General features: G+C 37.8%; 1 protein-coding gene, 1 long non-coding RNA gene and 1 other non-coding gene across 6 annotated transcripts in view; 2 read left to right on the top strand and 1 right to left on the bottom strand.

Moving 5' to 3' along the window:
- Nucleotides 1-12995, top strand: part of LOC135361766 (uncharacterized) — a 60947-nt gene extending 47952 nt beyond the window's left edge. Inside the window, exon 3 of one of the 2 annotated variants that reach the window (XR_010405692.1) lies at nt 12042-12995. This is a non-coding gene — a long non-coding RNA (uncharacterized LOC135361766). The remainder of the gene's footprint in view (nt 1-12041) is intronic. The other variant, XR_010405691.1, reaches the window with a different exon arrangement.
- EFEMP1 (EGF containing fibulin extracellular matrix protein 1) overlaps nt 1-24874 on the bottom strand; it is a 59048-nt gene that overhangs the window by 5962 nt on the left and 28212 nt on the right. For all 3 annotated transcript variants that reach the window (XM_045884963.3, XM_045884966.3, XM_045884964.3), the window contains 4 exons: nt 9638-9760; nt 5749-5868; nt 4666-4785; nt 3439-3558 (listed from right to left, as the gene is read on the bottom strand). In XM_045884963.3, coding sequence (XP_045740919.1) covers nt 3439-3558; nt 4666-4785; nt 5749-5868; nt 9638-9760 — 483 coding nt within the window. The remainder of the gene's footprint in view (nt 1-3438; nt 3559-4665; nt 4786-5748; nt 5869-9637; nt 9761-24874) is intronic.
- On the top strand, nt 21632-21738 carry LOC123852161 (U6 spliceosomal RNA). The gene has a single exon (XR_006792784.1). It is a non-coding gene; the product is annotated as a U6 spliceosomal RNA (small nuclear RNA).

Genomic DNA, 24874 nt, shown 5'->3' with positions numbered 1-24874 from the left:
TAACTACTGCCATATCTATATTCTTAACTAAATTACAATCTCCCCGAGGGCAAGAATTGGTGTCTTTCACTTTTATATAAGCACAGTCAATGGCTAACGTTTGGCTTTGAATTCAACAGATGAACGAACAATAGGTGCTTGATAAAAATATTGTAAAATGACACATACTAATCTGTCTGGAATGACTCAGCTACATCTGTCCTCAATTAAATGCAATGAACTCAGGTCCTACTCAGTCTTGTGTCTAAAAGCACATTAAACTTAGCCCAGATCCCCATACAACCTGAATCTATCTGGATGTGTTCCACCTTGGGTGGCATAGCTATTTGGAGACTGTGTGGAAGAAGGGGAATTAAAGCAGGGGCTGTGATGAGAGGCAAGCCAGGAAAAGACAGTGTGAGGAAGCCAGAAGGGCAGAGAGTCCCATAAAAAGAGTGCTGTGAGTAGGCCAGGCTGGACAAGGACTGGTTTCGGATTTGGGAATTAGGAGCCTCCAGATGACATCTGAGAGAACACTTCCACTAGAGAGCCATTATATTTACTACTAGAACAACAACAATGAAAATTCTATTAATATTTACATCCCTAGCTATGTCTACCTCCCTTTACATTTGAATAATGATTTCGATTTTATCCATTATAAGCCTTTTCTGAATCCTTCTGCCTCATAACCAAATACTTTCATTCATTAATTTACTTCTTCCATAAGTAATTTACTAAATCCCTGCTGCAAGCCAGAAATGGGCGAGTTGCTGGGGTTGAATCTGTTTTTCCTATCAGAATTCTCACACCCCATGTTCTTTTTTGGGGGGGTCTTTATTGCTCTCTGCTTTGCATTACTGAAATCTGCATGTTTGTCTTAATCCTTCTATTAGCTTATAAACCCCATTAGAGCAGGACTATAGTATTCATCTTTATATACCTTTATCACCTAGCATTAATGCACTCAGGGGCACCTGGCTTTTAAGAAATATTAAAATGAACTAAGTTGCTCTTCACACAAATCATGTAGACATAGATGAGAAAGATATTATCTCTACTTGACTTGGAGGAAAAACAAATAAGGGTTAAGTAAGTGGCTCAAGTTCATACAGGTAGTGACAGGCATGTTTCCACTGTAAGGTACTACACATCCTCTAAATGAGAATAATTCCATGCCTTGTCCTTGGAGGTAAAAAATTTTCTTTTAGCTTCCAAACTGGTCAAAGCTATCTGGAACCCAAGGGGAGACTGGAAAAGTTTCCAAGAGTTTCCAAGAGTCAGTTATACAAAGTATCTTCTTTTGGACTGGCTATGGCTAAAGAAAGAATTTAGATCCCTTAGAAGAAATCATAAGTGACTTGTCCTTTCAATATTCTTCACTTCTCTGAAAAATAAAGATGCTGTTAGCTACAAGGAAAACTAAGACTGGTTTGTTATATGGATACCAAAAATGGCAAAAGGAAACTTTATGTAATAATTTCATTTATTACTTCCATTAACTTAGAGCCTAGCATAATCAATATCTTAATCATTCTGGAATGTTTTTCAGGAATTATTAATAGTATTAAAATATTTGATGAATGTGTGTCTGTGTGTATATGTATTCTCTCTCTGTCTCTGTTTCTCTGTCTCCTCTGTGGCCTCCACCCCACCCAAACACACACAGAGTTTTCATTTTTGCAAGGTTGTGGAAATGAGAACAGTTATTTCATCCTCAAAATAAGCCTTTTGGGTAAGGTAAGAATCCATACTCTTTTGTTTTTACTTTAGTCTATAGATGAGGTTGGGAAGAGATGATTTTAGTGGAGAGAACCAATTGCTTTGTACCTTAAAAGAATGTTAAGTCTCTCTCATAAAAAAATGTTTTGGCTTAACCAAACATTCTGGAGCTGCATATCTTCAAGATATAACACTCATGAATCCCTTATTTGCAATTCCAGTACATTTTTCACCTTTAATTGTAACAGATATGTTTCCATATACATAGAGTAGGCAGGTAAGATTCCACTGTATGTTAATTTACTTCTGTCCTTTGCTGAGTACCAAATCCATTTATGATCAAAAACACATAGACATTTATCTGAAGGACTCCAGGGAAATTGGTTAAGATATCCCACTGGCTAACATTTTCCTCCACGTAATATTCATGTTAAAAGTCTCAGGCTTCAGAAAGTAAAATCATCAGAATGCAATGTTTTTCCACAATTAACATTAGAGCTTCTAGGAACCTGGAAAGGGGTATAAAGGTGTTCATTGTGCAATGAATGGCATTCTGATTATGCTCATACTTAGTGGTTGGAGTCTAGTTAAATGATCATATGCATACTATAAAATCCCAGGTCCTGGGTGTTCCTCTGAGTTAATATTCTCCTGTAAAATCATGATATAGACTGCAAATTCCTAGTGTCTCCTTTCCTTGATTTTTTCCTTTCTTAAAAGATTTTACTGCCCTTGTATGTCCTTTCTCAGTTATGATTAAAGAGGACTATCTAGGACAGATTTGCTACTAGTCACTTACATTGCTAAGTAAATTTTATGAAAACGTCTCGGGTTGTAAGCCTTTTTAGTTTACAAATAATTTTTATGTATGTAATCTCATTTCATGCTCACAACTCCCTTTTCCAAATGAGAAAGCTGAGGCTTAGAGACATTTGATAATCTGTTCAAGACCGTACAGATAGAAGGCAGTACAGCTAGGACTCAAACAAATTTTCTGTCTTCAAGTTCAGTCATTTTTTCCCCACCCCTTCACTGCTTTATGTAAACTTTAAGTCTCTATACTAGCTTTTCTAGGATTATCTGTACTTATGGTTTTTATCTGAGCAGAGTTTTCCCTGTTAAAGAAATTTGAAACTACATATACCATTGGAGGTGTGTAGGTATGAAGATCACCTGAGTTTATTTTAAAACTGGACCCTAGGATATTAGCTATTTGGGGATCAATGGGTTTTTTTTTGCTGAGGAATTCAAGCACATTTTAATACACATGAGGCTGATTTTATCAGCACCTAAATTACTGCCCAATTCATAATCTTGGTGTTTTAGAGGATAAGAGACTGGTTTAAGGTTTGCCTAACCCACATATTAAGTTTATTCTCTAGACTCAAACTCACAGTGAAATATTTTAATAATTGAATCTTTTGGGGCAGGTGATTAGAAGATGTATATCATAGAGATTATGTAGGCTATGTAGAAGAGATATCATTATCTTATTAAAATTATTTATATCTTAAGAAAGAAAAACAATTACTTTAAGTTTTAAAAAAGTCAGTGTTAACTGAATCATACCCTTTTTATGAGATGTGCATATTGCATGATGAACAAGGGAAAAAAGAGCTCAGATTTTATTCAAGAGGGAAAAAATGAAAGTCTATGGTAGAGGATCCTGTAACTTTCTCCCTGCTATTTTTCTGGTTAAAAATGAACACTTAACAGATATGAAAACAATAAACTCACCCTGACAGGTTCTACTTCTCACCACTTGGTATCCCTGGGGACACATACACGAGAATTTCCCAGGTTCATTGACACATTGATACTGACACAGGTAGCTTGAGGTTCTGCATTCATCAATGTCTGTTGAATCAGACAAAAGCAGGGACACAGAGTTAAAAAACATACAGGTCACTACTTTGGCAGTATTTTTAAAGGTAAGGTAAGAGGGTAAAAATGCTACAAACTCTAAAACAGAAATATAATACTTTGTAAGAAGCTCAGGGGAACATACTACAACATCAGCTCATTTCCTCTAGAACTTCACCACACAAAGAGTTTTTCTTACCATCAGTTTACCTCAATCATTGCTGAGAGTTCGGTAAATCTCAGACCTAATCATACCGACTGAGCAGACTGAATGAACTGGGAATTCAGGGGAAGAATGCTTTGCATTTCTCAATGGTGATGTCCTTATAGCTTGCTCAGAAAGGCAGAGGCAGCTCTCCAGAGCCAGCCCCTTTTGGTTTTGAGCATAGTGGCATGATATGAGGTCTCTCGGGGGGGGGGGGGGGTATGACCTTTGTGGCCCCAAGTAAAGCTGGGAGGCCCCAAGTGTCAATGGCATTCCCCTCAGGATGTCTTATGCCTTCTGAATTGCACAGTGGAACATGCATGGGCAATGGACTCTGAAGTTCATCCTTCCAATTAAATGGCCCTCTTTTTACTTATGTGGAAAGTGAAACCCAGGCAACTTAAGAAATGTGTCCAAATCACACAGTGGTGGGAAAAAGACTAGAGGACAGGTCTCTTGGTCTATATTCTAATGTTTCTGACATGTGATTAGCTCTCTTCAAATTTAAATGTGCATACCAGTCACCTGGGATTCTTGTTAAATGCAGCATCTGACTCAGAGGTCTGGTCTGGGGCCTGAGATCTGTATTTCTCCCAAGTAGAGACAAGGAGGTGTCATTGCTGCTGGCCATCAGATCACTTTGGGAAGCAAGACAATAGAACACTCCTTCTAATTATTAGACCCAGTCTTAATCTAATATTTCAGTTATTTTGTTCCTTCTCCTTTCTCTTGATAACATACTAAAAAGCCAATGTTATAATTGAACTTAATTAACTGGATTTTAAAATAGAATTCCCATGGTTAAAAATTTGTTTTCATAAACAGACATAATTGGATAAAGCAACAGCAATTATTCAGACTGAACTGTTATTACAAATTATTGGAAAATATTTTACCTTCACAGTTGAGCCGGTCACTGCTCAGCTCATATCCTTGATTGCACTGACAGATGAATGAACCGAGAATATTGTAGCATTGCTGAGCACATTGATTGCTAGCGTCACATTCATTTATATCTGAGAGGAAACATTATATTTATATATCTATGTCTTAAAACATATCCTTGCTCTTTTGTACCTATGCCATCTAATGATAAGTGAATGATTCCCGGATTGGATTCTTTGCCCTGCAGAAGCTCACTGGAGAACATCCATTCAAGTTTCATATTTGTTGGAATAACTTCAAACGTCTGTCATGCACTTCTTTTAGAAATACCATAATATTTCTTTCTGGGAATGACAGTTTGTGTTTGATGAATTTTTCCAAAGGAATTTAATGATTCTAATAAATATACATTCCAGTATCTATGTTCTTTTATTGTTGTTCAGATGCAAAGTGCCAAGTCCATAAATAATTGATATAAGACATTCATACTGATACGGTCTCTCAGCATGCTGTGGTGAAGATTTATCTGTGCTATTTATTACTTTTTAAATGGGTCCTGTTAAATTCCATTACAATTATAACATAAGCCTTCGAGACCCATACAGAGTTTTGCAATGCTCTAAGGCACTGAAAATATTGTGAAAAGGCATTTTTCCTGCACTAGATTCTTTCCATGTCATGCCAATCTTAAGATTGTGTGCCGTGACACTGCATTCTGAAAGGGGAGAAGAAGCATGTAAAAATCAGATGCACTTTCAGTGGAAATTTATGTACTTGAACTTACAGTAACCCATTGGCACCTTCAGCATTTATATCACACTGTTGACTAATTGGTGTGTGTATATCAATTGATCTGTAGTTTTTTATATCTTTGATACACCCACAGAGAAGAAGTAAGACCAAGGTTAACAAAGTTTTCCATTCACATCTTGACGTGTTTTAAGAAACAGATTAGTTATTGTCTTTTCAGCTTTATGCAGGGAAGATAATGCCAGTTCACTCAAGAGCACAGAAAACTGGAAATACTGCAACATGCCCTGATGTTTGTTTTGAAGACAGAAATCCGTCAGTATGGCAGTTTCCCCAAATCTTACCTACACAGGTATAGTTGTTTGCGGCCAACTGAAACCCAGGACTGCACTGGCAATAAAATGATCCTGGTGTATTCACGCATCTTTGGTGGCAATATGGAGGGATGGTGCATTCATCTATGTCTGGGTTATCAGGCACACAAAGAGAACCAGGTTATTGACTATCCATAGCTGTTAGCTCTTTAGTTCTCAGCAGAACATTATTTAGAAAACCTAGCTGGAGAAAAATCTCATTTTAAAAGTAATTCTCTCTCTCTTTTGAATTAGGCTTTATTTTTTAAAAAATATACTTTGGTTTGTGTTCTGCGGTTGAGTGAGTTGTTAAAAATAAAGACTCCACAAGGCTGGTTGAGTGGGTTGAGATTTAAAGACCGAAAAGCAATGAAGACTATTTCACATATATATGAGAATATATATGTCAGTTTGGGGATCTAAAAGATTATCTGTAATGACAGAAGTAAAAAAGGGCTATGGAAGAATCGACTGATGTAACATAAAACTAAGAGAAAGGAGGCGTAGTCTGCCGCTCGGCTGATGACGTTGGCCAAGTCACATAAATGTTTGGCATCTTGGTTTTTTCTTTTGTAAAATGTGGATAGTAATGCTTGCTATGTGTATCTTATGAAGTTTCTGTGAGAACCAAATGAAAGAACACTGTGGAAGGAGTAGGATGCTAAACAAATTACCTCTTGAGAGTGCCCTCTGACACTCTGATGAAGTGTTCCAGGCTGTGTTCTTCTCAGATAAATATTTCCAACAATAAAATGGTCAGTTGAGAACTTGTGGGGTAGGATTAATTAACATCTTAGAAGCATAATAAAATTTCATTAACTCTACACTTTGTGACAACTTTAACATGGAGTGTGTAATTTAAAATAATAATTATGCATGTAAATGTAAGACTGTAGTGACACTACCTTATGGTAAAAAACGAAAAGAAAACAATACTTTATGCTGAGTTCTTCTGACTAAAACTGTGGGAGGCAGTATGCTCAAGTGGCCTCAGGATAACCTGAGATGAATCTTTGTTCTGGCACTTACTAGCATGGTCTTAACCTCTCAGAGCTTCATTTCCTCTTCTGTAAGTGATAATACAACAATGTGGTGGACATGTTGGGAGGATAACATGAAATTATATAGGCAAACTTCCTTGCAAAAAAACAGGTAAAAATAAATGGCAGCTATTATTAATAGGCTGCAAAATAGATTTGATTTCACTTGAATATTGAAGTAAAAGGTAATGACATTGACATGGCTTTCCACCTCATTTATTGAGGTGTCTGCTCAAATGTCACCTCAGGGAGGCCATTCTGTCCATCTATATAAAATGGCTTCTTCTGTCCCATCTGTCCCCTTTTCTGCTTTATATTTCTTTGTAGCTATTGACACTCCTTCACATTGTGTTATGTGTTTATTTGCTTCTTATCTATCTCCCTCACTATAATGCATGGCAAATAAGACCTGTTTCCTCTTCAGGTGAAGGTAGAATATTTTTTGTCTGTTCACTGCTTTGTGCTTAATACCTGGAACAGGGTCTGGCATAGTAGGTGCTTGATAAACATTAGTTGAATGAGTGTAGACTTTATACTAATTAAGAGCAATTTTAGCATAGTTCTTCCTAGTACACCATATTATAGCCAGGTGCCAGTATTGACAGTGAATTTGTATAAATGGTCCCTTCTAATAGCTCCATGAGGGACGTGATTCTGTAAAATGTGTTTGTTCACCATGAAGGCCCAGCACTTAGAACAGTATCTGGTACATGGTCAGCCCTCAGTAAATACTTGATGAATAAATGATGCATGTCTTCTTAACCAGTGAACATCCATTGAATCATTGTTATTTGCAAACATTGTGTTTGGCACTACAGTTTTATAATGATCGTAAATACATACAGTATACCCTGTCTAGCATGGAAGAAAGGCATGAAAACATATTATTGCATGGAATGGTAAGATCAACAGTAGAAAGCTGTACAAGGGACAGAAAGAGCCCATTCTACTCAAGGTGTGACCTGCTGACCACTGTTACTCCATGGACTATTTGGACCAGTCTGCAACAAATAAGTACAGAAATTGAGAAAAATTGAGAATATGTGTTTAGGAATAGCAATTTGTGTTACCACAACATTTTTTTATTGTACTTTATAGTAGTATCAATCTGCAACAGACTAGAAATTTACAAAAAAAAAAGACTCATCAAGGTTTGAGAAGTAGTGACATAGAGGAGGGAGTAACTAATCATGTCTAGGTAAATCATGGAAGACTTCCCAGATGAAGTGACCCTGAGCTGGGATTTGGAAATTGAATAGGAGTTTGCCAGGGCTGCACGTTCCTGGTGCTGAAAGAGCTTATGTAGAGGCACTAAAGTGTGACACTGTGTGATGTATGTGGGGAAATGTAACTAGTGAACAAGGCTGAAGTATAATATTTTGGGGAGAGAAGGGTGTTGATACAAAAGAGCTGGGCAAGGATCTGATGGAAGAAGACCTTATATGCTCTGTTGACGAATGTGGAGTTGGTTCTGTGGGTGAGGGGAACAGCAGGGAAGCCACATGATTAGAGCTGAATTTAAGAACGTTTCCTCCTGCCATATCATATAGGGCTGTAATCATACATTTTATTCCCTTTAATTTTTCCCATAGTAGGTTGAGTTAGTTCTTTTTCTGTACCTTTTATACCCTCAATTGTTTATTTTCCTGACTAATCCATCAGGCAAAACTTTGGTGCCTGTGGAGTTTTCCATACAATCTTCTCCTACATCACAGCTTCAGTCACACAAAACCTGGGCCTTCCTCAGAGGCTGGGCACTCACCCCAAAACCTGGGCACAGCCCGTGGTGGGCAGGACTGGGCCAGGGCCCTTGAGGAGCTCAGTATTGACATCCTGACATCAACAGTGGACATTCTCAGGTGAAAATTAATGCTAGCTTCCTGTCCCCACATTCTTATCCTCTGTTCCAAAGAGGAAACAAGGACTCTTCACTGATGTGTGTTAAAAGGTGGTATGTAAATCACTATCAATATCATATGAACACAATTGATATAGGGAGTCAGTAACAAAGTTTTACTCCTAGTGCTGGACCTCATGGCTGAATCCAGAACACATTTACTTTTACTGTTTACTTCTCATTTGCCAGTCAGTATCCTCATACTGTATACTTCTAGTCATTATAAAAAACAATGCACAGAGCATCTACTTGGCAGGCACCTTTCAGGTCTGGGGAGACAGCAGTGACACAAACCAGACCTGGCTCCTGCTCTCAGGTAGCTTAAGTAGAGCTCTCAAGTAGAGGCACATGCTGTACTTGGCTTTGCATTCCCAGCACTGCACCAACATGCAACATAACGAATGTTTAGTACATGTGTCTTAACTCATCACAGAATGATAGCACACAGCTATTCCACCCAGGACTTGTCGCAGCTCTAATCACTCCCATATATGAGCTCCTGAGTATGTAAGTCATTTGTCTAAAGCCTCAAAGTGAATTAGGGGTAGAGCTGGGATTTGAACCTCACCATGTGTCCTATAAGCTATGCTATTTTTTGAACCAGTGAATGAAGGTCACCTCATCAATGTTTCGGTGCTATGGCCCCCAAATAGCTAATTTAAAATTATTTTCTTGGTTGCTTTTGTGGTCCCATTCATACTCCAAATTTTTGCTTTTGCTTAGTCTAACATGTAGCCAACACTTTGATATCCAGAATATGCTCACCCTTTAAGGTTAGCTCTTTCTTGTTAATGTGGAAAATGGATCAGGAGCCAATGAAAGAATAAGCAGTTGTTAGCTATCATTCTCCAAATAAATATGAGTGCTTTGTTTTGAATGACTGAGGTTTAAACAAGTAAGAGGTTTAGGACCAGGATTTTGCTCACTGCCCTGCTGTACTTACCTACACACTGCTCTCCTCGCTTCTGATACCCTGGAGGGCACTGACAGGCGAAGGAGCCTCGTAAATTGATGCACACTTGGTCGGCTCTACAGTTGTGAGTCCCTGCAGTGCACTCGTCTATGTCTGGTAAAGACATCCAGCACAGAGTTTGAGTTGGTTGTGCAGATGTTACTATTTCCTCCATTTAAAAAAAACCCGAAGAAGTATAGTTGACACATAAGTGACATTCAGATGTACAACATAGTGGTTCAACAACTCTATACGTTACATTATACTCACCACAAGTCTAGCTACCATCTGTCACCATACAATGATACTATTGCAGTACCAGAACTACATTCCCTATGTTGAATTGTCATCATACTTTTTTTTAAGAAATAAAGTTTTTTACTTTATTCTTAAAACAATACTCTGTAATATTATTATATTAGAAATGTTTAAAATGATAAATGATTTCAAGTGTTCAGAAAATAATTTCATAGGTGCCGGTGTATACCACTCAGATTTAACACATGCTAACATTAACCGATGCTTGTCTCGGCTCACTTTATTTCCAGAAATGAAATATTTGAGACATAGCTAAAGCCTTACTGTATTCTCATCTCTTTACCCACCCACCTACCACTATGCTGGTAGGTGTGAATCTTTCCCTGAAATGGTTTTATACTTTTATTATACATCCATCCATTAGACTAAACAGTGCATCTGTTAGAATATACAGTGCTATTTTGTGTGTTTTAGTGTAAATAAATTGTATAATATTTCTACCCAACATATTGTATTTGAGATCATTTATGTTGACAAGTCTCTAAAGATCTGTTCAGTAACCAGATATAAATCAAACTTTAATACTGTACATTTCCTGTTGCCTTTTTTTTTTTTAACTTTAATTGCAGCGATGCCTGTGTGGCTCAGTTGGTTGAGCATCTCTGTACTTCTCAGTACAAGAGAATCTCATGTCATGATCTCAGGGTCGTGGGATGGAGCCCTGTGTCACGCTCCACGTTCAATGTGGAGTCTGCTTGAGATTCTCTTGCTCTCTCCTTTTGCCCCTCCCCCCAGCATGCCCTCTCTCTTTCTCAAATAAGTAAATCTTTTTAAAAAAACCCTTTTTGGGGCCCCTGGGTGGCTCAGTCAGTTAAGCATCTGCCTTCAGCTCAGGTCATGATCCCCGGGTCCTGGGATAGAGCTATATCGGGCTCCCTTAGCTGGGAGCCTGCTTCTCCCTCTCCCTCTGCCCCTCCACCCCCCTGCTCGTGCTCTCTTTCTCACTCAAATAAATAAATAAAATCTTAAAAAAAAAAACCTCTTTCATTGAAAATTTCAAAATGCAAAGGATTCAACTTGTTCATATTCCTCTAGGAGAGATAAAACTGGTGTAGTTTAAAATACCTATTTTCCCAAAGCATTTCATTTCAGTTTAAAAAAGGTATTTCCCCAAAGCAGTTCTATAATTTACTAAATGTGCCCTAAGGAGTAGGTAGATTATAGTTTCAGAAAAGTAAAAAATGCTCATAATATAATGAATCTGTTATAATGAATTTCTTTGGGATCAAAGTGTGATGTGAATTTGTGCGTGTGCATTCATATTACAGTAATTTATAAGTGAAATTTAATTTTGCCTTTTCAACATTACCTTCGCATTCAATTAACTCTCTCCCATTATGAAGTTAAATAGGTGAGTTAAGAAGATTATGTGATTTTGGCATTCTTCAACAACTGAAGAGTCTAAGCTTTGTTAAAAAATTTTATCAAACTTGGAATTCCTAGATGACAAATTTTGCACAGAAACTGAGAGCCTTAGATCATCACTGTGGTAAACCCAGGGTGGTGCTTTGGAACAAACAGTGGGCTAAAATTCAATACAAACGATGAGCCATCAGTAATTAGAATGTATTCCTCAATTCCTTCCTTCTCCTAAAGACGCTCAGAGAGTGGTTCCTGCTGTGTTGCCTTTCAACTCTATTTCCAGGGAAAGCTGATGCACTCACTCTACCAATATAAGAATGTAGGAGGTTCCTGTTGTAAGAGAGTTGTCCTCAGATATCGGCTTTGAACGATAACAGAGATTTTTTCCAAAAGAAAGAAGAAGGGGAGATGAGAAATACTCGAGGGATGTATGGCCATTTATTGGTTAATACCCTATAAAAGCATCTACTTAACATAATTCTTTGAACCTGGTTTTAAAGTTGTGGTGAACTTTTTGCGTTATTGATTTTTATTTTTGTTTTGACATCCATTGTCATCATCATTATTTTCAAATCAGTGATTTCAACTCTGTCCTTTTAAGGTACTATGCAGAGGTGCCACAGTCTTGCTTTGAAATTATCTGCTCTTTTTTTGTGTCTTTTATTATATTCTCATATGCACTTGATGAAAACATTTCTACTGGGGTTTCTTTCAGAGCTTTATGACTCGCTAATGCAGAAATGACAGCAGAATTCCTATTGTTTTATGTCAAGAGCATCTGCCAACATTTGCAGTGATAACAGCCCTGAGAGATACCGAAATGTGAGACTCAGATGTGGCAAGTTTCCTCAGTACATGCGGGCAGAAGATCAAGGACTGGGGCCGGCTGCTGCATGTTCTAAGGGAGGCCTCACCAGTGACTGCGGCTTTTCTTTCTGAGACCTCTCTGCAAACCGCCTCCACCCCATCGCATTCCCAATGCCCTACAATTTCCTTCCTACTTTCTTGTTCACTTCTAAGGCTCTTTGATAAGTAGGCTAATATTTCTAGTGGACTTAATATATCATTAAATAGGTTTTAAATGTAAAAATTGCGCTACCTGGACCTACCCCTTCTTAAGAACCAGGTCCGCTGACCCTCTGAGAAAGATTATTGAGTAAAAATGTTAGGTGAGTTAAAATAATTTAATAATAAAAAAATACCACTGCCCCCATGCCACTGTATTCTTTTCCTTTCTCTATCAAAACAAACAAACAAACAAACAAACAAAACTGCAATAGGACTCACCGCACCTAACACTGGTGATATTTTTAACACACTTTGTACATACTTGGACTCACTTTAATTTTTAATTCTTTCAGATGGGAAACTTCCTGAAATTCAGTAAAACACAACTGCATGAAATCCCCTTCAAGAAATTATTCCAAAGGAGTTGAATGCGTGCTCTGTCATATACCTAGAGCTGGATCTGCTAGGAAATGAACTGACTACATTTTCATTTACAGCTTCTCCAACTCAAGCAGAGACGATTTATCCTCTCCTTCACTCTTAGCAGTTTATCTAATGCTGAAGAACACATAGACAGATAGGATCTCTTTGAACTATCTTCGATTATACTGTCAATTCATACCATTATTTAAATAACACAATTTTATTATTTTAAAAATTGTACTTTGAGACCCTGTTATTATTTACTCACAAAGCATATGTCATATGAGAAAGTCATGTAAGAATTGTTATGCATTGTTAAAGTCTCTTACACTTTTTTCTAAGGTTTTATTTTTTAAGTAATCTCTACACCCAACATGGGGGGCTCAAACCCACAACCCTGAGATCAAGAGTCGCTCGCCCTACTGACTGAGCCAGCCAGCTGCCTCTACGCTTTCCTTTTCTACTTGTATGCATTTCTATTTGTCTTAAACATCAGAAAGTTAACGTGGTAAGTCACTAAAACATACATCTATGTCAGAGACTCGAAGAATATCCATTCCTATGCTGGTATATCAGAAGACCTGGTTTCCCAGACTTTTCATTTATGAAAGGCCTCTGTGGTGGAAGTATCTCAAATGGCAAAAGCACTGCTTTATTCATAAGGGAAACGACTCAGGTCAGCCATGATTTTCTTGGTAATCTAGGAAAAAGTACTCTGGGAGAGGAGTTTTTGTTTTGCTTTTAAACTATCTATAATTTATCCTTGACAGTAAAGCTCACAGTTCTTAAGCAATCAGTTAACACATTCCCTGGGCCCTGGCCCCAAACTCTTTGAGGATGGGGTCTACATCTTACTTTTTTCTGTATTCCTAATGCCTCGCAGAGTGCATGAAACATCGTGGGTTTCTGTTTGTTCAATAAATGGATGAATGAATGATAATCGTTTGCTGGAACCGATGCCTAGAGTTTGAAGGACGTAGGATCAGTGTTTTATCTTATGGAACTAATCACTGGAAGGGTGACAGGCAAGATGTGAGAAACAGCAAAACCAGCAAGATGTCAGCACACGGAAACTGTAGGAAAGCAAAGTTGTTGAGAAGTGCAGAAACTAGGAGGCATAAGGCAGCATCGGAGGTGGGTGGCTGTAGAAGGTTTGCTGGGCCAGGGGAGTTTTGAGCTGCGTTTTGAAGAAGGTGAGGAGGCTATTTCTAGGCAGGAGGCAGGCTCGCATTAGAAAACCTCCAATGAAACAAGTGGTCTGCAAGGCAGTTGGAGTCAGCCTGGCTGGAGGGGCTGTGTGTGAGGAGCCCGCTGCGGTGCCTGCTTGAAGGGGCTCATAAAGTGGTAGCGCAAATCCTAAGCAAAAATTCAGGGCCTCAAAGTGGGATTGGAATTTGAATTGGACATCACGGGGAGCAGCTCTGAACTATGTAGACACAGCCTAATGTAAACATAGCCAGAGAACAAAATAATAGAGTGTGCTTCCTAAAATATCACAACACGTAAATCAACTCACATTTCATCATTCTAATGCATCAAGAATAGCTAAGGGCAGTATTTGGTGATTCCCTCATTTTTCAAAAATGTGCCCACACTCTCCCTCCTAGTGATTTATACTGTTGTAGGTCCCTTTCTTGCTGACTTTGGCACCATTATTGCTTCAAATAATGCAGTCTGATCTTTGCTCGGCTCTTACTCCTAGCCTCTTTATCATGCGGACCCCCAGTCTATGGGACTGCATACTTGGTTTCCTCTCAAAAGTTAATGGAGGCAACTGTGTCCACATCTCTGTGGTGTCCATTAAGTCCCTGCTTAGGCCCGCATTCTCTATGTTTTTGGCTCCTTCCTGTCATTCTGACTCATATTTCCCAAACCCCTGACTCATGCTGCTTTCTCTCTTATGCAACATTTTAATCTCTGCAATGTTCTCTTCATAATTTGATAACTTACCACGACATGGACATTGAGTGTGTTTTCATGGGCAAACATTTTCTGTACCTTAAATGCTTTAGATTACCATTTAAACTTTGTGCTTTAGGTTTAAGGAATAATTCATAACTACTTTGGAATAATCCACCACTGCCCAGTGATGAGAGAACACACTGAAATAGGAGGAAGAGACTGAAGTGATTTTGCATGTGTCACTGCCCAGGTGATCTAGGACCATGGAATCAATTCTTTTTCTCTGTTTCTCCATCTATAAAATAGACTGTCCACCCTTAATAATGCATGGATTTTTTTTTTAAGAGTTCAGAATCTTCAAAATATATCTTTTTGTTTCCAGACTGAATCCTTAGAGTAAAATAGCCACATCTTTATGAGTTCTGTGGGGAGCACTGTGCATGCTTTGTGAATATTACTTGATGGCACTGTCCTTTGAACTCCTGTGGTTAAAGCAAAGGCAGCGGTTAAATTCAAGTTGCTATTTCTTCGTCTGGGTGAATTTACAATCTTATATCTTCTGCAACCATACTAATTTAATCTCATAAATGGAGTAAAGTAGAAAAAAAAGAGGTCAGGGATTCATGTTTGCTGTGAGAAGGAGCTACTTTATTCCTAGTGCCTTCCCTTCCCTTCCCTTCCCCTCCCTTCCCCTCTCCTTCCCTTCCCCTCCCTTCCCCTCTCCTTCCCTTCCCCTCCCTTCCCCTCCCCTCTCCTTCCCTTCCCTTCCCTCTCCCCACCTTCCTTCCTTCTCTTTCTTTCTTTCTTTCTTTCTTTCTTTCTTTCTTTCTTTCTTTCTTTCTTTCTTTCTTTCTTCTTTCTTTCTTTCTCACATTCTTAACAATCTAGATAATACCCATCTGCTCAGAATGATTGGTCCTAATCCTTTCCAGTGACAGGACAATAAATTAGTTCCCAGCACTCTATTTACTCTATAAAACTTTTTAAATAAAAAGGACTCATTGGGTAAGGATCTCATTGTTATTTTGGGTCTTCACCTTATTTTTCAGTATAATCCTGGAAAGTAGGAGCTAGCTCAACAAGTGCTGAGAGCATTGCTGTTTTACTACTGCCTCATCCATTCATGGCTCTTAGTAATGACAATCTGAGTATTCAAGACATTAAATTATGTTGCTTCAATTTTGATTAGGAAGGAGGTATGTGATATTTTATGTAACTTCATATACAAATTTGTTAAAATTATAAAATTAACGGGTGTAAAAATAGGTAAGTGCTTACCAATATTTAAATACTTATTATTTGATTAGAAAAATGGATCTGCGAGCCTCTGATTTAATCCTGATAACAGCTCTGTGGAATAAGTGGTCACATCATGCACAATTTATGGAAGAGGCAGGAGGATGCCACTGAAATGCAGATAAGTGAGGTCACCTGCCCAACATCACACAGAGTAGAAATTCAAACCCCAGATTTCCATTTTGCCCCTGCAATTTAGGTTTCCAGAAAGACTTATTTCCTAAGAGCTCTGGATAGCAGACCTTGAATTGTAGTTTTACATATACATATACATATACATATATATATATATATATATTTAATTTTTCTTAGAAGTAAAGAGAGGATCGTTCATCTGTAGTGCCTTGATTCCTCCCTTGTGTCTTTCTTCTACATTAGAATAACATTCATAGCTCTCCAAGTCTTCTGTTTCCCTCCCCAGTCCTTAGCCAATTATCAACAATTTTTGTCAAAGACTTTCTATTTCCCTTGCTGCTTCTTTCATAGTACTGGAATCAGATTTATCTGGGCTAAATGCCCAGTTCTAGTTAGCTTTTCACCCTTCTGAAATTATCAGCTAGAATTCACCCCAGCTAAGCAGTTCTAGTGGAGAAAATAAATACTGATATTAAGTAACAAAAGAGAACTGTCTTCATCTATAGCCAGCAGTAGATTTATAGTTCTAGATTCTTATCTGTTCTGGCAAAACAGATTGTTAATAATTTGGTGTGCTTTAAATGATAAACAAAAATATCACCAAAATCAATAAACATCAGCCTCCCTGATAATTCATTTCTTTGTTTTATAGAGTGGTGAATCAAGTGTCCTGGAAGTCCCTGTCATTGCACTGTGTTCTATCAGAACCTTTGAAATATGCTGCTCTCATATGGAAAAATCGAGCTATATGTACTGGGAGTTGCTTTTCCAGCAACGATGACTGATTTGCCCTGCAAACTGACCTTTTCTCACCCAGTCTTCTTTGTGGCTAGTGGTCTTCATTTGCAAAATGATGGGATGAGGTTAGTCATGCAGTTCATGAACATGGGGGAGAAAACCAAGTGGCACACCTGGCCAGTTCAACTTGTGACTCATCTGTACTACACACAGACCAAATGCACCCATCGCTCATAAGCTAAAACAGAACCAGCAAGGAAACAAAGGCCTTAATTATTCTTTAGCTCTTTTTGCACACTGGCAAAGTGAAGCTTATTGCTTTCAGAATCTTAAGGAAAAACATTTTCTAATGATAAATGATTGCTCATCATCAGGAGTGTTCTCTGGCATCTCTGTGAATATGTCATTCCCAGCTAAACTTCCTTTTTTACTTCTTAAACTTAATTATCCATTAAAAACATGTTTGGGAAAAGATGACCCTGGTATTTGGAGTGATATTACAGCCAGTCATCAGTCCACAACCTTGTGGAGGTAAAACTGTTTTTTTGAAACAAGTAGCGCCGTTAATCTTTGCTTAAAGATTGAATTAAAGATGGTCTGTGTGAAAGTTAAAGCCCAGTCCCTACAAGCTGGGAACCAGCTTCCAACTGCATGGCTTTCAGAGGAATTATGATCCCATCTTATTGTGGGATGCCTCTGAACTGACATTTCAATTGTAGTTTTCTGGTGCCTTCCTCTTTACCTCATTCCTCCCAACCACCTTCCATCCCCAGCTCCAGATCAAACCCCTGGAGAGCGATGAACTGAATGGACACCACATTCAGCTGAGTCCACTAAGCACTGTGACTTGATTTCTGGCCCCCTCCCTGAGCCTTGCAGCCAGATTAGTCAGTCTCCCTAGCCCAAAGCACACACATTCTTGGCTTACTCCTTCAGGCCAATCATTGCTTGAGGTCGCACAAGCCCCTGGCTATGGCAATGCCAATTATAATAAGCATGGCTTGGTGACCTCCTAATTGTATGAAACCAATTACATTATACTTGTTGTTCATTCAACAATAAACAGGTTTTGTGCCCACTAAATTGGGGCATACTACTAAATTTGCTGAGTGTAATTTGGCAATACTTCTCCAAATCATTAACTGCTTAAGGCTTTTTAAATAAAGCATATCTTTGTGCTTCTTGCCTTCAGAGCATGTTACCTTCTTGTGTATATTTTCCTACCCATTTCATTACCTCTTACTTATGATGTTTCTGCACAATGTTTCCCCATATACCTCAGGGCCCTTATGTTTTTCTGAATTCCAAATGAAGCTGAGAGGTAGGATGAAGGAGGGGTGGAACTCACCAGATATGCACTAAATTCCTTTCTCTTTTTGATTCAAAATTCCAGCACAATGAAAAGCAATGAAAGGATAAATACGTGAGTAAATCTAAATGAATACTGACTGTATAAAACAATAGGAAGGTCTTTTGGGATTTATAAAATATTTGGGATTTATAAAATATTTATAATTAAAATACATGAGAATACATGAGAATAATAAGTTGGCAGGAAAGTAAATAGAGTTTAAGTCCTTGAAGGTCCTTGCATTGTCAGGGGAGAGGTAAAACTACTAATTTATTTTAGACTTTGATAAATCAAGGATGCATGTTAAGTAGCCCCTAGGGAAAAAACTAAAGGAATAGTAAAAGCCGAAAAATACAAATCTAATACAGGCGAGAAATGGAACAATACAAAATGGTCCATTATTTTAGAGAGAAGGGAAGAGAGGAAAGAAAAGGAAACTAAAATGTGCAGAACAAATAGAAGGCAAATAGTAAAATGACAGTTTAAACCTAATCACAGCAATAGTTGCATTAATGTAAACAGATTAAATGGTCTTACTAAAAACCAAAGTTCTCAGGTTGATTACAAAAACAAAACCCAAATATGCTGTTTCAAGAGAAACGATTTAAATGTAAGGATGGAAAGAAAAATATGTTAAAGAAAAAAGATGAAAAATGTACTATGCCAACACTAATCAAAAGAGAATTGGCTAGCAATATTAATATCAGACAAAGTTGACTTTAAGGGAAAAGGGATTACTAGAGAATAAAAAATACTATGTAATAATAAAAGTTTTGATTTACCAGGAAAATGCAGAAAATCAGAATTTAACTGCATTTAATCCCACAGCCTCCATATAGACAAAGCACAGATAGGCAGAACTAAAGGGAAAATGAATACACACAATTACACTAAGAGATTTTAACATACCTCTCTTAGTAACTAAACGAACAAACATATATTTTTCAGAAATGAATAGAAAATATGAATAACATGATAACAAACTTTGAACTACTTGACATAATATAGAACACTGTATAGAATACATAACCTATTCAAGCATTGAGAGAATGTTAAAAGAAAATGATTAAATGCCACCCTTAAGGAAAGTCTAAATACATTTCAAAAATTACAATATACAGATTTTTGTTCCCTCACTACACTTCATATATAATGGAAATGACAATGACCACAATGAAATTAGAAAAATCCCCTTCTTTCAGAAAAGAAGACATACACTTCCAAACAACTCATGGTTTAAGGAAGATAAAATTGAAATTTGAGACTACGTCAAACTGAATGAAGATGAAAATATCACATATGAAACCTCGTAGGGAAAAAATGCCAACTCTTAAAAAGGCTTATAGCCCCTCCTTCTCTCCTTACATCTCCTTCTCTTTGCCCCCACTCTACTCAATTTATGAGAGAAGAAAATACAAATGAGATTTTATCTGAGATAGTCTGTTATGAAAGTGAACTTTAGGGTTTTGAGAAGAAGGAAAAAGTCTTGACCGTGTCTTTCCAAAGGCAGAACTAGAATAAATGGGTAGAAATTTAAGGAAGGCAGATTTTAGTTCAGGGTAAGAGAAGAGTATGGTCATTGGACACTTTAATATGTTAGGAAGTAGTGAGGTTCTTATCACCAGAAATACACAAATGGTGCAATGTGGATCTCAGTAGCAGGTGGGGATTTGACCAGTCATCTGTGTTGAAAAATGATGTTAAGGCACTGCATGCAAATATGGCAGAATGTTAACAATTTTTGAATCTGGATGGTGGGTGTTCAATATTTATTGTATTGTACATTCAACACTGAGTTTGAAAATGTTAACTAAGTGTGCCTGGGTAGCTCAGTTGGTTAAGCATCTGCCTTTGGCTGAGGTCATGATCCTAGGGTCCTGGGATTGAATCCCACATCAGGCTCCCTGCTCCTCCTTTTGCCTCTGAATCTCTCTCTCATGAATAAATAAATAAAGTCTTAAAAAAAAAGAAAGAAAATGTTAATTAAAAAACTGAAAAACAGGGCGCCTGGGTGGCTCAGTTGGTTAAGCGTCTGACTCTTGGTTTTTGCTCAGGTCATGATCTCAGGATCTTGAGATCAAGCCCCGCATCATGCTCAGCTGGGAGTCTCCTTGTCCCTCTCCTTCTGCCCCTCCCACAGCTCTCTCTCTGTTGAATAAATAAACAAAGTCTCTTTAAAAAAATTGAAAAATAGGGGCACCTGGATGGCTCAGTCAGTTAAGTGTCTGCCTTTGGCTCAGGTCATGATCTTAGGGTCCTGGGATCGAGCCCTTCATTGGGCTCTCTGCTCAGCAGAAAGTCTGCTTCTTCCTCTCACTCTCCCTCTGTGTTCTCTCTCTCTCTCAAATAAATAAATAAAATCTTTAAAAAAAATTGAAAAACAGATGCTGCATCCACCTGAATATAGAGAGTTGTAAGGATTTAACAAAGTGAATGAATGTCTATATGTTCTCTCATTTGACACACGATGCACATACATATATCTTTGTACAGTTGTGATGTTTACTTTTTTTAACTTTTTAATTGTTATGTTAATCACCATACATTACATCATTAGTTTTTGATGTAGTGTTCCATGATTCATTGTTTGTGCATAACACCCAGCGCTCCATGCAGAACGAGCCCTCTTTAATACCCATCACCAGGCTAACCCATCCTCCCACACCCCTCCATTCTAGAACCCTCAGTTTGTTTTTCAGAGTCCATCATCTCTCATGGTTCATCTCCCCCTCCGATGTCCCCCCCTTCATTCTTCCCCTCCTACTATCTTCTTTTTTTTTTTCATAATTTATCCTCTAACATCTGAAAACCTTGCTCTATGATAAAGTATAACAAGGAAAGATCTTATCTTAAGTGGTTTTTTATTTTATCCCTCTTCCTTGAGCAATGTGACAGTCAAAACCTAGACTTATTCCTTGTTCTGTATGAATGATTTTTCAGGAGTAAGGCTCTGCAGCTTTCATCATATTAAGGCATAAGGTTATTCAGTGACTAAAATGTTAAATTTGAACAACTATCAGCTTGTGTCCAAATCCTTCATATACCCTTAAACCAAGTGAGATTTGACTTTTTGGTTTTGTTTCAAATGGATACTATGGTTGCCATTTTCCCCAAGTTATTCATGAATTATCATGCACATCTGAATTTAATTTGCTGATAAATTGTGTTTGACATATGTAGGCTATGGGATATCCCCCCCATCTATGTTAAAACACTTTCAGTGTTGTGAGGTAATAGCATTCAAATAACTCCTATGAGTTCAAGGAGTACCTAAATGCAATAGGGAACTAAAGAAAATACTGTTCAGTGAAACTGGTGACCCTGTGAGTGTTTCAATCCTAAAGACTTCTCAAGCTAGCATATAAAATAGTCTTTGACTTTTAAGTGAATTTGGGGCATTTTACCTCACATTTCCATCAGAGACAAAATTATGTTTGGACTACACATTCCCTGTGCTCGCTTTGGCGGCACATATACTAAAACTGGAATGACACAGAGAAGATTAGCATGGCCCCTGTGCAAGGATGACTTGCTAAGTCGTGGACTGTATGTTCTCTGAGATATCTTTCAGTTTTAAAAATCTGAAATTAAAGCTCACTTTACTGAATTCCTGAATGCTATTGTAAAACATATTCATTTGCCAGCTCTTACCTCTTCTGCCCTCTCTACCTTAAAATATTGGATCCCGGGAAACCTGAACAACATGCTCTTGCTTTCTGGGGCCCATGATCATAGATCTCTATTTCTTCTTCCCTTCTTTTTCATTTTTCAGCAGTGGCTTCCGATCTGTAGAGTCAAAGGAGGGTCTAAAAATGGACTCATCTTTCAGGATTAAACGGCTGTGTTAGCAGAGCGGGATGAATAGAAAGTTCTCTTCAATGTTTAAATGCACTACTGTGTACCTGTAAAGTTACATACTTTCAGGAATTTAGAGTTGCTTAAAGCCTGTTTGGCAGCATAAACTCTGAAAAAAATCTCATGGGGAAACACACCCCGTACACGGTTTCTATGTCTGTAGAGTACAAAGGGATATGGACCTCTGCCAGTTACACAGTTGATATGTTAAAGGTAGACGCCAAACTAAGTCAGTCTTTAAGGGAATTTCTTGGCATGCATAAACACAGACGAAAAAAAAGACTATGTTCTTAGATCTGATACACACACACACATATATGTAGGGTGCCTATAAGTATATATATACTTAAAATGGTTACTGCATGGAGCACATCCATAGAGTCTATCATATTCCAAGTTTTCATTCTGGAAGAAAATGGAAAAATTGAGCAATTCATATTGTTAATTTTAAAATTAGCCTGGAATTATTTTTCCTTAGAAATGTAATAATTTGTTTATGGAAACCTTTAAATGAAAATCTTTGGCTTCAGGCATGTATGTGGTTAATGTGGATGAATGTGAGGCTGCCAGAGAGGTGTAGGGATCTCTTTCAGAACTACAACGATCACACTATTTTCTCACTGCACACGATTTTTAAATTTTAAATTATTTTATTTGAGATCATTTCTTTAGTTGCTTGTGCTAGCTTTTTTCTAACCTTATTACACCAAGAGTTTATTATACCAAGAATTAGAGTTGATGGGAGGACTTGTCAATCCTTTTAGAAAGTCTGAGAACCACAGAATGAATTTTTTTTTATGCAACTCACTGACAGAATGATATGAACTATAATTGAGACAGAAGAGTAGGTAAGATCACAGGTTTTAGCATCAAAGAGATCTCAGTTTCAATCCAAGCAACACCACATTTTAGGTATGTGTTCAGGGCAAGTTCTTTAGCCTTTCCAAGTTTCACTGACAAAGTCTGTCAAGTAGAGATAATATCCATTTCATAATGTTATTGTGAGTACTAACTGAAATAACATACCCCTCAAACTGGTTGACACTACGTGCTCAATAAATTGTACTTAACATGGTGAAATGGCTGTAAGTCGGAGTACATCAGGTTGGTACTATTGTTGTCTACAGACCAAAGGAAGCAAAAAACTGCAGAAAGTTAGGGCTTTTAATATAATTTGTTATGCACTTGTATATAATTATATATCCTATCTTTGCTTCCTTGCACAGTGTCATATTTTGAATGTGGTCTGTTATGACTGAAATCCAATCGGGATGAACTTCATAGCTTTGAATGACTTCCTTTCCTTTGGCATATTCCAGGTGAACAGATAGGAGAATAGGCGAAATCAGCCTTTCTTTCTTAAAGCTATTTCTTATTAGGGAAGGGCGCCTCGGTGGCTCAGTTGGTTAAGCGACTGTCTTCAGCTCAGGTCATGATCCCAGGGTTCTGGGATCGAGCCCCGCGTCGGGCTCCCTGCTCGGCCGAAAGCCTGCTTCTCCCTCTCCCACTCACCCTGCTTGTGTTCCCTCTCATGCTGTCTCTCTCTCTCTCTCTCTGTCAATTAAATAAATAAATAAAATCTTAAAAAAAAAAGCTATTTCTTATTAGGGAAATTGCAAACATTCAAACAAAAGAGATATGGGAAAGCAAAAAAAATCTAGCATCTTTTGCATTTCATAATATTTTGTGATATGAAAGAACAGTTAATGGCTGTAGGACCCCCTTCATGGCAATGGAGTGTTAACGTTTATAAAGACTACTTAGCAAACATAGCTTTAATTGGAGCTCTAATTAGAATCTATATGTAACTCTGAGAAAGAACTTTTGTGTGAACAAGTTCCAACTATGAAAAAGCTATGAAGAGATAAATTTCAGCAGCAATTTTTATTATAATGGCTATGTTAAGGACATTATGGTCATCATCTTTCAAGGCAGTGATGAAATTATAATAAGAACTAAAGAACAGATGGGGAGTATTTTCAAATGTAGTGGAAATAACCACATGTAAAGTTAGGGCAAGTATTTCTGGTTGTTTATTCATAAGGATGAATACGTAAGATGAAAACATCGATGTCTGACTTTTCAAATGAGCGGGAGTCTCCACAAAACATCATGGTGATCTACATAATCACTTGTGGTTGTTGAAGCACCCATTTAATCATATCATACAGGAGAGTTTGATTTGGAGCCAAAAGTTTTTGTTTTGTAAATGCTATGCTAGTAATATGGCAAAACCATGGCATATTAAAAAATATTCTTTAGGTATATTAATTTTGGTTTTCTTCAAACACTAAATGACCTCTTCCCAATGATTTCATCATAGTTACAGGCAAATTATGTATGTGGATATGACAGACTCTTGTTTCCATATTAAGGGTTTAACAGAGAAAATCAACAAAAATAGTGAAAGAATTTAAAGCATGAAGAAAAACCCTATGCCTATGGTGACAGTGTGACAAACCAGCAGGTGGCTAGGCTGACTTCCCTCTGTCATCTTTTTATTTATTCTATCTTTCCCTATCCTGCATTTCTGACTCCTTCTTCCTATTTAAATGTTCAATTTTACATTTGCCCTTTCTCAATTTCACCCCGATCAGACAGACCATTCTTCTAACTTGAGAGCTCTGACTGCCGTTACCTCCGAAGTAGTGTTAGGACGTCTCCCACTGGTTTGTAGGTCTTGGGTGCTGCTACTTCAGCAGTGGTTTGTGAGTGCTATGGCCCAGTGCTGTGACCCTCCAGTGCACCCTCTGGCAGCTCAGCAAGGTGCCCCTGCCATCTTTATCTTCTCAGTGAAGGTGGACTGCTGTCCAGGCCCCCAGAACTCCAACACCTGCAGC

Source organism: Mirounga angustirostris, unplaced genomic scaffold, assembly GCF_029215605.1.
Source record: "Mirounga angustirostris isolate CCGP_5_RB_7025 unplaced genomic scaffold, mMirAng1.0.hap1 SCAF_10, whole genome shotgun sequence".
Taxonomy (NCBI): Eukaryota; Metazoa; Chordata; class Mammalia; order Carnivora; family Phocidae; genus Mirounga; species Mirounga angustirostris.
This window is presented reverse-complemented; position numbering and strand designations above follow the sequence as displayed.